The 15,506-nt window shown below is 61.5% G+C and overlaps 2 protein-coding genes and 1 long non-coding RNA gene across 7 annotated transcripts; 1 reads left to right on the top strand and 2 right to left on the bottom strand.

Annotated features, from left to right (window-relative positions):
- Positions 1-22: 22 nt before the first annotated feature.
- ATF6B (activating transcription factor 6 beta) lies at positions 23-7,688 on the bottom strand. 2 transcript variants are annotated; one of them, XM_038370872.1, is made up of 16 exons: positions 7,208-7,688; positions 6,839-6,915; positions 6,510-6,627; positions 6,257-6,348; positions 6,019-6,160; positions 5,713-5,892; positions 5,399-5,586; positions 4,782-4,967; positions 3,359-3,450; positions 2,970-3,125; positions 2,789-2,896; positions 2,335-2,422; positions 2,024-2,094; positions 1,797-1,908; positions 1,369-1,453; positions 23-1,001 (listed from the first exon to the last, which is right to left on the bottom strand). In XM_038370872.1, the coding sequence occupies exons 1-16, from the start codon at positions 7,671-7,673 to the stop codon at positions 748-750; spliced, it is 2,415 nt and encodes an 804-aa protein (XP_038226800.1). In that variant the 5' UTR covers positions 7,674-7,688; the 3' UTR covers positions 23-747. The 2 variants fall into 2 exon arrangements, with proteins under 2 accessions (XP_038226800.1, XP_043353126.1); XM_043497191.1 differs by having other exon boundaries at positions 6,546-6,627.
- On the top strand, positions 7,537-14,723 carry FKBPL (FKBP prolyl isomerase like). 4 transcript variants are annotated; one of them, XM_038370951.2, is made up of 2 exons: positions 7,537-7,662; positions 13,512-14,722. In XM_038370951.2, the coding sequence occupies exon 2, from the start codon at positions 13,597-13,599 to the stop codon at positions 14,515-14,517; it is 921 nt and encodes a 306-aa protein (XP_038226879.1). In that variant the 5' UTR covers positions 7,537-7,662; positions 13,512-13,596; the 3' UTR covers positions 14,518-14,722. The 4 variants fall into 4 exon arrangements, with proteins under 4 accessions (XP_038226879.1, XP_038226876.1, XP_038226878.1 ...); XM_038370948.2 differs by lacking the exon at positions 7,537-7,662 and adding an exon at positions 12,105-12,239 and having other exon boundaries at positions 13,512-14,723; XM_038370950.2 differs by lacking the exon at positions 7,537-7,662 and adding an exon at positions 12,737-12,865 and having other exon boundaries at positions 13,512-14,720.
- Positions 8,429-12,029, bottom strand: LOC119842620. Its single transcript, XR_005288774.2, has 3 exons — positions 11,909-12,029; positions 11,612-11,701; positions 8,429-8,692 (listed from the first exon to the last, which is right to left on the bottom strand). It is a non-coding gene; the product is annotated as an uncharacterized LOC119842620 (long non-coding RNA).
- Positions 14,724-15,506: the final 783 nt, after the last annotated feature.

The raw sequence follows: 15,506 nt of genomic DNA, 5'->3' as shown, positions 1-15,506 counted from the left end.
CCAAAGGACAGGAGCCAGGGGGTTCACAGTCACCTCTCGCTTTTATTTATAGATGTAAAAAAAGCCCCCGGGGCAGGATCCTCCTGGGGGATCCAGAAAAGAGGGGGCCCTGTGTGAGGGAGGCACCCCAAAGGCAGGGAAGCCCCCTCAATCCCTCATCACAGCCCCCTCAGTCTATAAATATCCACAGGGGAAGACAGTGCAGTACGGGGGCAGGATCACCCCCCCACAGGAATGGGGAGCAAGTATGAGCACGAGGGGGGGGTCGTCCCAAGGAAGGAGGGGTCCAAGCGCTGTCCCCCAGCCCATCTAGGCCAGAGGTGGGTCTCCCTGGGGGGGCGGGGGGAGCGCTGCCTCATGTGGGAGGGGCAGTCACTAAGAGGGCAGGGCTAGCCCTCACCCATGGGGGAAAGGGGCAGTGCCTGAGGGGGCAGGGCTAGGCTCCTGGGGAGGGGGATTCTCTGGAAGGGGGTGGGGTTAATGCTCAGGTGGGCGGAGCTATCCACAAAGGGGCAAGATGGGCCTCATCATAGGCAGGGCTGTTACCAATAGGGGTGGAGCTAGCCATTTGTGGGCGTGGCCAGCCATTTGTGGGTGTGGCCATTGCCAAATGGCAGATTGGAGGGCAAGGCGAGCCCTAGGTGGGCACGGCTCTGACCAAGGGGCGTGGCTAACCCCAGGTGGGCATGGCCCTTGTGAGCGGCATGGGTAGCCCGAGGTGGGCATGGCTCCCGCAGAGGGGCGTGGCTAGCCCTCGCCCTGCTCCCCGAGGTAGAAGGTGCGGGGGCGCCGGGCAGAGGGCAGGGAGCGCGTGGGGCGCAGGGGGCCCCGGGCCGGGCGTGCCTGCACGGAGGGCGCCTGGGTGCGGTTGTCAGGCGCCGGGGGGCGGAGCAGGGAGGGCGGCACCGTGGAGCTCTTGATGTGGATCACGCGCGTGTCCATGACCTCGCAGTCGATCTGCATCATCACCTCGAAGCCCCGCGACGCGTTGTACAGGCTCTCTGGGGAGAGAGGGGGGGTCAGCCCGGCGCTGGGACGCGGCTGGCTCTGGGGCGGGGCGGGTGACACGGGGACCCGGCCCCGGGACTTGGCTGGCTCTGGGGCGGGGCAGGTGACACGGGGACCGGGCACCGGGACGCAGCTGGCTCTGGGGCGGGGCGGGTGACACGGGGACCCCTCTCCTGGTGCAGGGACGCAGCTGGCTCTGGGGCGGGGCAGGTGACTCGGGGACCGGGCACCGGGACGCGGCTGGCTCTGGGGCGGGGCAGGTGACACGGGGACCCCTCTCCTGGTGCTGGGACGCGGCTGGCTCTGGGGTGGGGCGTGGGCCTGTTATCAGTTACGAAGCACAGAGAGCCAGGACCGTACCATTCAGCGCCATGGCTGGCATCACCAGCGACATCTTGGGCCGGGTGGTTTTGTTGTGACTGATGGCCGGGAGCAGCAGGTGATCCTGGGGCCAGGAGACAGACAGACAGACCAGAATGAGACACAGACCAGCTGAGAGCGCCCCCTGCTGCCCCCACCCTGCTCCCTGCAGCCCAGCCCCTAGCGCCACCCAGGGGCAATGGGGCAGCCGTCTGCCTGGGGAGAGCCCCCTGCTGCCCCCGCCCCGCTCCCTGCAGCCCAGTCCCTAGCACCGCCCTGGGGCAATGGGGCAGTCCTGTCTGCCCAGGGAGAGCCCCCGCTCCCTGCGGCACAGCCCCTAGCACCGCCCTGGGGCAATGGGGCAGTCCTGTCTGCCCGGGGAGAGCCCCTGCTGCCCCCGCTCCCTGCGGCACAGCCCCCCAGCTCACCCTACGGAAGGAGACCACGTAGAACGTGTCCTCCCGCCGGTCAATGGCGTCCATGAAGTCGTGCTCCGTGCGGTCGGGGCGCTGATAGACTTGCAGCTGGCTCAGTGAGTCCCTGAAACCGGAGACGGGTGTCAGGGAACAGGGGCCTGTCCCTCCGAGGGGCGCCAGCCCCGATCCGGGCACAGGGTGGGGCCTGGCTGGCTCGGGGGGGATCTGGGGCCCCTTACCTCTCTGGGTGTTCGGGGGGGCTGGCTGGGACGTATCGCAACGGGCTGGGAGCCTTTCTCTGGGGTGACTCCTGTGACCAAGATGGGAGAGAAGGTCAGTGGGGGGCACCGGGGAAATCCTGCAACAGCCCAGCAAAGGCTGCTGCTTGTCACCCCAGAGGATTCTGGGTAAAACCACTCAGGATTCTGGGTCACAAACTGTGGCCCGGACAGCTCCCAGCCCCCACTCCCTGCAATCCAGAAATGGATGGACTTAGCCCCTCCCCCAGTGGGTGGAGCCACACTGGCTTGCCCCGCCCCTCTGGCCGCACCTGATTGGCCCGTGGCTTGCGGGATTGCAGGGGCTTCCTGCGGTTGATCTGGTGCCGACGCACCCAGCCGCTGAGCTCGTCCGCCAGCCTGGGGGAAGAGGGGGTGGGGGAGGGTTAAAGTGGGACTCGGGGGCAGTGCCCAGGGGGATTGTGGGATAGGTTATCCACAATACCTCACAACCGGGGCTCCATTCATGTGCACACAGATATAAAGGGGCCATTCCCCTGGGGAACTGTGGGATACGTTACCCACAATTCCTCACTGCAGCAGCTCTGCTACTGCCCATCCAGTGGCAGTTTGCAGGGGTTTCTGAGAGAAGTTACCCACAATCCCTTACACAGGGGGGCCCTGCCCATTGGCATACACTGGCAGCCCCCGGGGATTGTGGGATACGTTACGCACAGTCCCCGTGGGGGCCCTTTCCCAGGGGCCGAAGGGGCGTGGGGAACCCACCGGAGCGACTCAGTGCGGTTGAAGTGGCGGCAGTCAGAAGCCAGAAACAGCTTGTCCAGGTCCCGCAGCATCAGGTCCTTCATGCCGGAGAGGGCGGCCGTGAGGTTCCTGGGGGAGCAAAAAGCAGCGTCACTGGGGCTCTGGGGGGCTGCGGGGGTGGGGGAGCCCCTGGCACCCTTACCTGAACCTGGTCTTGCCCACGCTGGTGGGGGCCAGCTCCTCCCGCGGCTCCTCCTTTGCCGGCTGCTCCACCACACCCAGCAGATGCCGGCGGCTCTGCCCGGCCCCTGCCCCCTGGCTGGGTGGCACCGTCTCCACGGCCTTCTGTTCGCTGATGCTGGGGGGGGAGGGAGGGGTCAGACTAAGAAGGCAGCTCCCAGGGGATGCTGGGACACGGTACCCACAATCCCCTGTAGGAAGGAGTGTGATGGGGGGCTAAGAGGGCAGCTCCCAGGGGATGCTGGGACATGTTACCCACAATCCCCTGCAGGCAGGCAGTGTGATATGGGGGCTAAGAGGGCAGCTCTTGGGGGATGCTGGGACGTTACCCACAATCCCCTGGGGCCTCACCTGACGGGCCCGAAGTTGAAGGCGATGAAGAGCAGCACGACCATGACACAAACGACCTTCCGGTTCCCAGGGCTGAACTTCAGCTCCCTGATCTGGAGACGAGGGGGGCAGGGGGGTGTCAGAATGGTATGGTCCGAGTGAAACCACCCTCCCACCAAGTGCTGCCTCCCCCTGCCAAATATCATAATGGTACATCCCAGTCAAAGGCAGGACTCCCCCTCCAAAGCAGGCAGCCCTGATGGTATGTCCCACCAACTTCCCACCCCATATCATTAGGGTACATCCCAGCCAGAGCGTCCCCCCCACAATGTATGTACCACTGACTCCCCTCCCCGTAAATTACTATCATAAAGGAACATCCTACCAGAAATAGACACCCCACACACACTACAGTGGAACCTCCTAGCAGGAAACAACATTTTCCTGCCCCCCCTTACTATCATAATGGAACACCCCACCAAAAGTTTGGTGCCTCCCCACTCTAGGTGCTAATGGAATATTCCAATGGGATGGCCTAAACTCCCCTTTTATGAGGAATATAATGGCACATTCCTAAAGGTTCTCAATTCCCCCCCACACCCCAAGATCATAATGGAGTCTCTCAGGAGACAGTGCTAATGGAATTCTCCAGAAAGCAATTTACCCCCCTCACATAGTGGAGCGAATCGAAAGTACCAGGAGACTTGGCAATCCCTTCCCCTCTCAGGGGCCATAACACCCCCCCCACCCCACAGATGACAATGGAATGTCCCACAAGGGGGCTGCATTTCCTTTTGCTCCCTTCCCCTCCACATGGGCCGCAATGGAACATCCCAGCAACAGAAAATATGAACAGCCCCCGGGAAAGGGATCACAATGGGACATCCCAGTAGAAAGCATCTACCATTATCACCCCTGAGGTAGGGGGGGAAAGGATTTAGAACGTACCATCATGAACACTATATGGGGAACAGCACCTTCTTAGGATGTACCATTATGGTCCCTACATGGGGTTCTGCTTGCTACAAGATATACCACTATGGGGGGGGGGGGCGCTTTATGGGATGTACCATCATGGTCATTAAATGGGGGGGCGCTTGCTGCTGAAATGTACCATTCTGATGTGAAAAGAACAGGAGGACTTGTGGCACCTTAGAGACTAACAAATTTATTTCAGCATAAGCTTTCGTGAGCTACAGCTCACTTCATCGGACCATCTGATGTGGGGAGGGAGACTGTGGCTGCAAGAATGTACCATTATGACATAGGGAGTTGGCATGTACCATTATGCTCCCTATGGGGATCAGTTATTTCCCGACGATATACCATTATGTATCACATATGGGGGGGTATGCTTGGTGTTGGAAGGTACCATTGTGATCCACCCTGGCAGTGCGCAGCTCCTGCAGTGTCCTGCCCCAGCTCACCCACAGGGGGCACTCACCTCGCCCAGGACACAGTCCAGCCGGCGCCGCAGCAGGGCGTTCTCCCGCCGCAGCCGCTCGTTCTCGGCCAGCGCCTCCCGCAGGCGGCACTCCAGCCCCTGCAGATACTCCTTCTTCTTCCGGCGCGACTGGCAGGCCGACTCCCGGTTCTTGATCATCCGCTGCTGGCGCTTCAGCACCTTCACCTGGGGGCAGGCAGAAAGGCGGTCTGCGGGTCAGGACTGAGGGGCATGGGGGGGGGGGCTGGGCTAGCAGGGGCTGCAGGTCGGGAGCGAGGGGCACCAGCAAGGTGGGGGGGGGCTGGGCTCGGATAGCAGGGGCTGTAGATCAGGAGTGAGGGGCACTGGCAGAGCTGGGGAGAGCCCAGGACTGGGCTGGCAGGGGGTTGCAGGGCCGGAGTGTGGGGCACCAGCAGAAATTGGGTGGGCAAGGCTGGGCTAAGAGGGGGCTGCAGTTCAGGAGTGAGGGGCACCAGCAGAGATGGGGTGTGCAGGGCTGGGATAGCAGGGGGCTGCAGTTCAGGAGTGAGGGGCACCAGCAGGGAGGGGGTGGGCAGGGCTGGGCTAGTGGGGCTGGGTTCGCGAGTGTGGGGCACCAGCCGCACACCGTTACTCACGTCAATCTCTGGGTTGCAGGGTCCGAGCTGGCTCGGGGCTGGAACAATGGTTTTGGCCTCGGCTTTGGGGGTGCTGGGGGGGAGCCTGGCCGGGGGGCCCTCCTTCCCCGGGGGCTGCAGCTTGAGGAGCCCTGAGAGCGGGAGGTGCAGGAGGTCGCTCTGGGAGATGACGACAGACGGTGCTGGGACTGTGGGGAGGGACGTCGGTCAGTGTCCAACACACGCACTAGCCCCATATCCCATGCCCCAGTCCCAAGCCAGCCAATGCCTGCCCTGGGGTGCCCCCAAGAGCGGACCAGCCCCATGCCCTGTACCTGTGATGGCTGGCTTCAGGGGCTGGGGCTGGGACCCCGGCACTGTCTGCAGTAGGATGGTGGGGTTGGGTGTGGCCGTGGGCTGCACCGGGATGGTGGCCGCCACCACCACCGGCTTTGGCTGGATGGGCGGCTTCCGGCTCAGGATCGACTCAGCCTTGATGGGAGTCACCGGCTTTCCTGCAAGAGAGTGTGATGTACTTCCCCCAGTGCCCCCGCGCAGAGCCAGACCCTCGCCCCACTCCCCTCAGCACCCCTGCTGGCCGGGCCTGGAGTTGCCAGACCCCACCCTCCAGGGCTGGTTACCTGGTGTTGTCTGTGTCTCCTGTGCTGGCAAAAGGCTGATCTGGATGGTGCCAATTGGAGGGGCCAGGACGTCCCCAAACATGCAGGGTGGGGTCGGGGGGTGCTCGGCTTTCACTCCCATCACGTCGTCAGGACTTGCAGCCTGGGGGGAGCCACAGCTCAATGTGGGGGTCAGGGGGGACGGACAGAGCTGAGTGTGGGGGCTGGGGGCATCTCCCAGGCCAATGGGGGCACATACCTGTCTTGGGAGGTCAGGGGTCATGGAGAGGATGGAGGAGTCTGAGCTGTGGGAGGAAGCAGGGGACACAGGCTCGGACTTCACCTGGAGGTCTGCACAGGAGAGGGGTTAGAAAATAGTCCTTCACAGATATCCCTCCGCCCCCTAAATCCGCCTGCCCCAGGGCGGGCCATTGCACACAGATATCCCTCCACCCCCTATGTGCACCCGCCCCAGGGCAGTTGCATTGCACACAGATATCCCCACAACTCACCATCTGTCCCAAATGCTGGGGGGAGGGTCGGCTCATCCGGGAAGAGGCAGGTTGGCATCTGGTCCCAAGGCGGCTCTGGGGGGCTGGTGTCCATGCCCAGGTCGAAACCATCATCAAACTGCAGGAGGAAGGGGGAAGATCAGGGGTGAAGTGGGGGTCACCTGTGTATCTCCCCCAGGGTCCAGTCCAGCAGCCCCCAGTGTACAGCAGTCCCTGCTCTGAGGGGAGTTGGGGACCTGCTGCCTGGGGGATGGGTAGTGGGGGTGCTATGGAGCAGGTGGGTCTCTGGGGGCACCCCCCAGGCAGAGCAGGGTGAGGGAAGGGCTCACCAATGCACTGGGCTCCAGGCAGGGGAAGAGGGCGGTGGGCTCCTCCCCATCATCCAGACAGCTGTAGAGAGCCGCATCTGCGGGCGGGCGGCCGGGCGGGAAGCAAACAGGACAGTCAGTCCCCCTCCTCCAGGCCCCTCCCCCTCCGGGACCCAGCCCCTCCCCCTCCTCCAGGCCCCTCCCCCTCCGGGACCCAGCCCCTCCCCCTCCTCCAGGCCCCGCCCCCTCCGGCACCCAGCCCCTCCCCCTGCAGGCTCCGCCCCCATAGTCTCCAGCCCTGCGCACCACCAAGCTGCTGCCTGTCAGACCCCCTGGCCCAGCCCAGCGCCGCCCCGCCGCCGTTCAGGCCCCTCCCACAGCCCCGCCCACCCCAGTCCTCGCTGCTCAGCAGGTTGTCGGCCAGGAACCGGCCCGAGTCGCGGAGCAGCAGCAGCTCCGGGGCCAGCGCCGCCATCTTCCCCCGGCCCCGCCCCCTCCGGCGGCCATGACAATCGCCCACCCAATCGCAGCGTCGAGTCAGCCCGCGCCAGCCAATCACAGGGAGCGGTAGGCGGGGCCCGGGACAGATCAGCCAACGGGGAAGCGACTTCCGCTCCGGTCTTCGGGAATGGGCGTGGCCGTGGCACCATGGCGAGTGCGGCGCACGCCCGCTATAGCGAAACGGGGGCGGAGCGCAGCACTGCGCATGCTCACAGGGCGGGAGCCTCTCACTGCGACTGCCCGAGCTGGCGGAGCCTGAGATGCGTCTGCGTGAGTTTGGAGACAGCGATGCGCATGCGCAACATGGAGTGGACGAGCAGCGCGTGACCAGGACTCCGCAGGGGGTAAGGCGCATGCGTAGCTGTGAGACACACCCCCCACCCGCTCATGTCCGTGCTACGCCTGCGCTGCGGCGCACTGCCTCCTGGGACGTGTAGTTCCGGCCCCCCCAAAGGGGAAGTAGCGCCTCATGCCCCAGGCCGTGTCCCCCAGGGAGTCACCCCGCCCCCAGCCTCGTTCCCACCTGCCCAGCCCTAGCCCAGAGGCGCTGCGTGAGGGCACAGCCTGCTGTGATGTCATCACCACCCTCCCTCTGTAACATCACAGTATGCCAACAGCACAAGTGGTGATGTCATAAGGCTGCATGACATCATCAGCTCACCCCCTAAAAGGGACAGGTCCCGTGCCCCTTTCCCCACCCCCTGAGCCCGCAGTCCCTGCCCTGGGGGAGCCAGCGCCCCCTAGAGGGGACAGGCCCCTGCCCCATTCCCTGCCCCCTGAGCCTGCCAATCCCTGCCCTAGGGGAGCCAGCGCCCCCTAGAGGAGACAGGCCTCGTGCCCCATTCCCCGCCCCCTGAGCCTGCCAATCCCTGCCCCCTAGAGGGGACGAGCCAGCGCCCCCGAGAGGGGACAGGCCCCTGCCCCATTCCCTGGCCCCGAGCAAGCCAGTCCCTGCCCTGGGGAGCCAGCACCCCCTAGAGGGGACAGGCCCCATGCCCCAGTCCCTGCCCCCCGAGCCGGACAGGCCCCATGCCCTATTCCACACACCCCTGAGCCAACCAGTCCCCCAGCAGCTCCAATCCACCAAGAACCCCTCACATGGCTCCTTTGCACAGTGGCCTCCAAAACCTCTTTATTCTGAATTCCTTTTTGGGGTACAGTGGGGTGGGAGGGGTCAGTGTCTCGGATCCATCCGCTGCCCATGACCCTGGGAGTTGCCAGATGAACCGTCATGCGCCCCTCGCCAACCCCATCGTTAGCCTCAGGAGGGTCGCCCTGGTGCCCCCCATTCTGCTGGAACCAGGGGAGTATGCCCCGGGGGGACAGAGTCCAATGGAGCCACCACTGGCTGGCGACTTACATCTTTCTTGTCACCTATGGGGGGAAGAAAGAGGGATACCTGGGGAGTTACTTGGGGTGTTAACAAGCACTCCCAAATGTTAAGGAGGACTTGTGGCACCTTAGAGACTAACAAATTTATTTGAGCATAAGCTTGATGCTGTAGCTCACGAAAGCTTATGCTCAAATAAATTTGTTAGTCTCTAAGGTGCCACAAGTCCTCCTTTCCTTTTTGTGAATACAGACTAACACGGCTGCTACTCTGAAACCTCCCAAATGTTAGGATATAGATATTCAGGCCTGTCTGTAAAGGCCTAGACTCTAAGAATTTAGGTGTATTCTTATCACTTGGCTAATTCTAGAGATATAAAAAAAAAGAATCAAAATCACTGTCTGCCAGTGTAAGGTCCTTCTCTTATGACAGTCTGAGACCCTGTTCTTAGGCTAAGGCCTTCGGCTAAGCAGCAGGGGCAGCCATAAGCTGGGAAGCAATGGGTCACCTCCTCACATTCCAACCTAGTCACATTGAAAGAAGGTGTTATTGGGCTGTTAGGATACAATCCTGTCCTGATACGCCCATCGCCTCCAGAGAAAGGGAAGTGCCTAGAAGATGTAAAAGGAAACTTAGTTTGATAAAAAGAACAGGAGGACTTGTGGCACCTTGGAGACTAACAAATTTATTTGAGCATAAGCTTTCGTGAGCTACAGCTCACTTCATCGGATGCATTCAGTGGAAAATGCAGTGGGGAGATTTATATACACAGAGAATATGAAACAATGGGTGTTACCATACACACTGTAATCAGAGTGATCACTTAAGATGAGCTATTACCGGTGGGGGGGTGGGTTTGATAGCATCTTGTCTGGTAAGAACTCACATCTCAATAGCTGGGATGTGAAATCCTCACTTCTGTATTGTTTTGTCATTATAGTTCCCACTTTGCTATTGTTTGTCTGTATAATCTCTGTCTGGTTCTGGGATTGTTTCTGTCTGCTGTATAATTAATTTTGCTGGGTGTAAACTAAGGTAGTGGGATATAATTGGTTACATAATCATGTTACACTATGACAGGTTTCAAAGTAGCAGCCGTGTTAGTCTGTATTCACAAAAAGAAAAGAAGTACTTGTGGCACCTTAGAGACTAACCAATTTACCTGAGCATAAGCTTTCGTGAGCTACAGCTCACTTCATCGGTGCCGCAAGTCCTCCTTTTCATGTTATAATATGTTAGGATTGGTTAGTTAAATTTCAATAAAATGATTGGTTAAGGTATAGCTAAGCAGAACTCAAGTTTTACGATATAGTCTGCAGTCAATCAGAAAGAGGCGGGGGAGGAATGGGAACAGGGAATGGGGGTGCGGAAATTGGAATCATGTTTGGCTAAGTGCAGGAATGGGAACAGGGACACAGGTGTAAGACTCTGTGATGTCAGAGCTGGGAAGGGGGACACTAAGGAAGGAAACTGGAATCATGCTTGCTGGAAGTTCACCCCAATAAACATGGAATTGTTTGCACCTTTGGACTTCGGTATTGTTGCTCTCTGGTCATGCGAGAAGGACCAGGGAAGTAAGCAGGTGAAGGAATAAGTCCCCTAACACCAAAATCCACTGTATTCCCATGCTGTCTCCAAACATTGTCCCTGACAGTCTTCCAGTGGGATGTGCTCCCCCATTTTATTGGGGGGGCAGAAATCAGAGATATATTGTGGGGTGTGCTAGGAGGTAGCACCCTGAAGCAGTGAAAGTTTTGGGGTGCTTGCAAAGAGCAGAACACAGGAGTTTCGGGTGGTAGAACAGAGGTGATTTCCAGATATGGCAGGATATGAAGAACTGATTACAGACACCTAGAGGGATTGCATTTTGCAAAGATGTGGAGCGATTTTGGGGTGCAGAATTGGGAACCCCAGAGCTTAGGAGGCATTTTGTGGTACAGGTAGACCAAGAAACATGGTAGACAAGAACAGGGAACCCCAATAAAGATCTGGATGGTGTAGGTCAGTTTGAGGGTTCACAACAAGGGGCTCCCCAAATTAAAGGAAGATTTGGGGGTACAGAATAGATGCCAAACAGGCCAGTGGGCCCCAGAAATATGTTAAAGGATTCTGGGGTACAGTTTCAGTTTTGAGGCGCAGAAGAGGGAGAATCTCTACAAAGAGATTGGAAATTTTGGGGAGTAGAACCAGGAAGACCCTTTATGAATATGGAGAATTTTGGAGGTTCAGAAAAGGGGGAATGTCTGCCCACAAATAGGAGAATTTGAGGAGGGCAAAACCAGTGACTTTTTGGGGTGCAGATCAAAAGGGCCCCTCACAAAATCAGGGAAGGACTGGGAGACAAAATGGGTGAAAAATGGGCTGCAGGACAAGGGGAAGGCCAAATTAGGGGTACAGAACAGCTACATTTTGGAAGGGCAGATCAGGGAGTTTTGGGGGTGAGTTGTAAGGAGGTGGGGGAGTTGGGATATGAACTCATGGTCCAGCCAGTGGGGTGCATTCTCTTGTTTAGAGGTCGCTACATGAAGGAGTGCCCTGTGAGTGTATTATGGGTGAATTTGGGGTGCTGGAAAAGGGGGTACCTACTAGGTATACAGGAGAAATTTGTGGGGTGCAGCATTAGAAATTAACCTGTGGGGGGAATGGGGAAGTTTGGGGTGCTGATAAAGGCATGATCCAGTGAGGGAATTCAGGGCCATTTCGGGGCACAAACTGGGGACCCCAAGAGCTGAGGTATAGCAATAAGGAGGCATGAGAGTTTTGGGGTACAGCAGTAGAGGGGCAGCTTCCTGGGGACTGAGGAGGGTATTTTAGGGTGCAGAATTGGGGATCCTTTGAGGGCAGACTGGGAAACTTTGGGGTACAGTTCACAGGGGTGGGGCACCCCACAGGGACTCAGATTGCTTCCAGGGGGGCTGCACGGGGACAGGGGGCCCACCAGCAAAGAAAAGGGGTGCACTTACCTAGGTCCCTGGGCCGCTTGGGGGGCAGGGGCGCCCCAGGGTCCTCCCGACGCAGAGCCGAGGCAATTTGCCGCCCCACATAGCGGCAAGCTGCTGGGAGAGAGACGGGGGCCCCCTGAGAGGTGATCTGGAGGCACAATGCACCCCCTTCTTCCATCCCCCACCCTGCCACCCCCAGGATTAGCCCCCAACCCCACAGCACCTGTCTAGAGCCCCCCACAAGCCCCCTGTCCCCCCCTTCTCCCTGGGTCCCCCCTTCCCAGCACGCCACAGCTTTCCCCCTCTGTCCCAACTCACCCCCAATAACCAGTCACACCATGCCGGACCCAGCTGGGGGCTGACGTAGGCGGGAATGAAATAAAGCTGGAGGGGGGAGGGGTGGAGGGAGAGCAGGGGATTCTGGGAAATGTAGTCTTCAACCCCCTACTTCTCCGGACGCCTGGGTTCATCACCCCCCCCGCCCCCGCGCGCGGGTCTGGATCAAGGGGTGAAATAATGAACACTTAACCTTGTCTCTCCCGGATGCGTGGGTTCGCACCCCTCTCCCGCCCTGAATTAGGGGGTACGGAGCCCCCCCAAAAAAACTCCATCTTCCCCGGATGCCTGGGTCCACACTCCTGATTAAGGGGTACGGTCTCCCCTCCCTTAACCACATCTTGCCCTGGCCCCCGGGGGGGTTCCCACTCCTGCGTCTCCTCCCCCCAGTCCTGCACAGCCCCCCCAAACCCTGTACCCCAGGATCCACCCTCCCTGTCCCCCCCATTCCTGCCCTTCCCCATCCCCAAATCCCACCCCCTCTGCCCCATCCCCCCCAACAGCCCCTTCCACCCGCCATCCCCACCTGCACCCCTTTTGCCCCCCCAATCTTGGGGTTCCCCCAGATCTCCCCAGCTGCGGCCCAGAGCCCCCCACGCATGGGGTCGGCCCACAGCAGCCATCTTGTGCGGCCAACCCCAGCACCCAGGATGGGGGGATTTGGGGGGGAGACCCCCCAGTCCCCCCAGTCATGTGCTGCTTATGAACACGCTGATGGAGCACGGGGTCCCAGCCCCCCCCTTCCTTGTGGGAGGGCAGGGGGGCCTGGGCCTGGCCCCTCCCCACACGGCTTGGCCTGGCTAATCGAGGCAGGCTGCGGCCTAGTGGGGCCGCCCTCAGGAAGTGATGCAAAGTCAAGGGGGGGGCGGCAGGGGGAAGGCCGGACAAGCGGGGCCACAGCGCAGCTGGATCCCCCCCAGTCTGTGCCCCCCGCCCGGGGTGAGGGGGGGCCAAAGGGGCGCAGCTGGAGGGGGAGGAGCAAGGGAGCAAGGCAGAGACAGACAGCACAGCCCGAGAGGGGGAGGGAGCCAGGACGCCTGGGTTCTCTGTGTGGGGGCTGGGAGCCAGGTTTCCTGAGTTTTCTTGTGGGGGGGAGGGGCTGGGAGCCTGGACGCCTGGGTTCTCTGGTGGGGGGGGTGAGCAGATGGGGGCGGCTTGGAGCCAGATCTCCTGGGTTTTCTTGTGGGGGGGAGGGGCTGGGAGCCTGGACGCCTGGGTTCTCTGGCTGGGGGGGGGGTGAGCAGATGGGGGGGCTTAAGCCAGGTCTCCTGGGTTCTTGGGGGGGGTGTCTAGCAGTTGGTGGGGGCTAGGAACCAGGACTCCTGGGTTCTCGGGGGGGAGGGTCTAGCAGCTTAGTGGGGGGCTGGGAGCCAGGATGCCTGGGTTCTCGGGGCAGGGGGGGTCTAGCGGTTTACTCAGGGGACTAGGAACCAGGACTCCTGGGTTCTCTGGGGGAGGTCTAGCAGCATGGGGGGAGGGACTGGGAGCCAGGACGCCTGGTTTCTCTGGGTGGGGAGCGGGGGGAGCCTGGAGCCAAGACTCTTGGGATCTTTCTGACCCGTTCCCCCTGCCCTCTGGTTCACAGGAGCTGCCCATCTCTGAACCCCCCAGGTTTCACCTCTGGGGGGTGCTGTGCCAGAGCCCCCCACTCCCCACTTGGCCGGGGGCAGATGGAGGCCATGGCAGTGGCCAATGGGAAGGCGGACGGTGACGGAGCAGCCAATGGGATGAGCAGTGCTGGCAGAGGTGCTGAGTCCTGGGGCGCGAGGGCAGAAGAGGACCAGAGAGAGAACCTGGAGGTGCCCAATCAGCCAGCAGATGCCTGGGTGGCGCCGGACGGTGCCTTCACCAAGCAGGTCCTGCAGCCGGGCACAGGGCTGGACAAGCCGACGCTGGGCGCCCTGTGCCAGGTCTTCCTGGAGGCACCGCCGGGGGCGCCCCTGGGGTACCCCACCGACCGCTGGGCCCAACTGGAGCTGGGTGAGGGGGACAGAGCCTGGGACGACCTGGTGGACGCCTGCCTGGAGACCATGGTGCCGGGGGAGCGGGCCGAGCTGTGGGCCCCGGGCAGGGCCGTCCTGGGGCTGCACCTGGCCTCCTTTGCCCCGGTCCCGGAGCCCTGGCAGCTGGACCCGGCGGAGAAGTGGGCGCTGGCCCTGCGGCACAAGGAGCGCGGCTCAGAGCTCTACCGGGCCGGCGAGGTGGGGGCGGCCGCCCGGCGCTACACCCGGGCCCTGCAGCTGGCCATTGCTGGCGGCCCGGCCCCCCCGGCCCCGGAGCACGCCCGCCTGCGGGCCGACCTGCACGCCAACCTGGCCGCCTGCCAGCTGCGGCTCGCCCAGCCAGCCCACGCCGCCCGCAACTGCACCAAGGCGCTGGCGCTGCGGCCCCAACACACCAAGGCCCGGTACCGCCACGGCCTGGCCCGCGCCGCCATGAACGACCTGGAGGGGGCGGCCGAGGACTTCCGGGGGGTGCTGGCGGCCGAGCCGGGAAACACGGCCGCGTGCAGGGAGCTGGAGAGGGTGGGTCAGCGGGCGCGGGAGCGGGACGCCCGCCTGGCCCAGGCCATGAGCAAGCTCTTCTCCTGAGCGCGGCGGGGACAGAGCCTGGAGCCTGCATCTGGGGTGGGGCAGGGGGCCCTTCCCCTCTGAGGGGCGCCGGCTCCCATCCAGCCCCAGGACAGGGACTGGCTGGCTCAGGGGGGCAGGGAATGGGACACAGCTGGCCCAGTAATTCGTCAGTTTCGATAATAAAATTTATTTCTTAAAATACAAAGAAATCTTTTGTTGTTGAAACAAGAAAATCATTAAGTTGGAAGCAGGTCAAAGGTCGGGGTCCGGCCATTGCGGTTGGCCACTGGTTGGCAGAGTTCAAAGGTCAGCCCCCAGCTGAGTGGATGGCAGGGCGTGGTGGGGTCAGGGGGCAGCCCATTGGGGTCAGAGGTCACCAGGAGTTGAGGCCTTTTCCTGCTTCACTCAGACCCCTGGCTGGGCAAAGTCCTGGGCTCATGGACCACAGGTCAAAGGTCAGAGACAAAGGTCAGAGGTCAGAGCCATTAGCTGGGCTCACAGGTGTCAGCCAACCCATTAGCTGAGCCTCTGCCCGCAGGGTTAGGATCGGAGGTCAGAGGTCACACATGGCAGCATTGGCCTGTTCTGTTTGCTCGCACACAGCTCAGGTCAAAGGCCAGAGGTCGCAGCTGCCACTTCAGGTCAAAGATCCTAGATCGGGTGTTGGCCAAGCATGGATGGAACCAAAGAAAGGCAGCATGTGTCGGGTCAAAGGTCACAGGAAGTGGCCAGCCCCAGTGGGGCTGCGCTGGCCGCAAGGTCAGAGGTCAGAGGTCATGGACACTGGCTGTCACTCCAACTTCAGCTCCGTGGGAAGGTCACAGAAGCCAGAGGTCGCGGAGGAAGGCGGGCAGGGCTCCCTATGCACCCCCAGCTGCTGCTGCAGTTAACGGGGCCTGTCCCAGGTACGGGGAGCGGGAAGCTACGGGGGGCCCCGCATGGGCCAGGTGGCGGGAGCTGCAGCCCCCAAATCCACCGTTACATGCACCTTGGAGCCCTCCCCCCAC

Source organism: Dermochelys coriacea, chromosome 14 (genome assembly GCF_009764565.3).
Source record: "Dermochelys coriacea isolate rDerCor1 chromosome 14, rDerCor1.pri.v4, whole genome shotgun sequence".
NCBI classification, from domain to species: domain Eukaryota; kingdom Metazoa; phylum Chordata; order Testudines; family Dermochelyidae; genus Dermochelys; species Dermochelys coriacea.
Note: the sequence above shows the minus strand (reverse complement) of the source record. Positions and strands in the feature narration are given on the sequence as shown.

Coding starts and splice junctions, on each gene's coding strand:
- FKBPL (XM_038370948.2), top strand. CDS start 12,211: ATGCCTGGGTCCACACTCCTGATTAAGGG. Junction 12,240..13,511: donor TCCACACTCCTGATTAAGGG/GTACGGTCTCCC, acceptor TCTGGTTCACAG/GAGCTGCCCATCTCTGAACC.
- ATF6B (XM_038370872.1), bottom strand. CDS start 7,673: ATGCGCCTTACCCCCTGCGGAGTCCTGGTCACGCGCTGCTCGTCCACT. Junction 5,893..6,018: donor GGAGACACAGACAACACCAG/GTAACCAGCCCT, acceptor ACTCTCTTGCAG/GAAAGCCGGTGACTCCCATC. Junction 2,423..2,788: donor AACCGCACTGAGTCGCTCCG/GTGGGTTCCCCA, acceptor CTCTTCCCCCAG/GCTGGCGGACGAGCTCAGCG.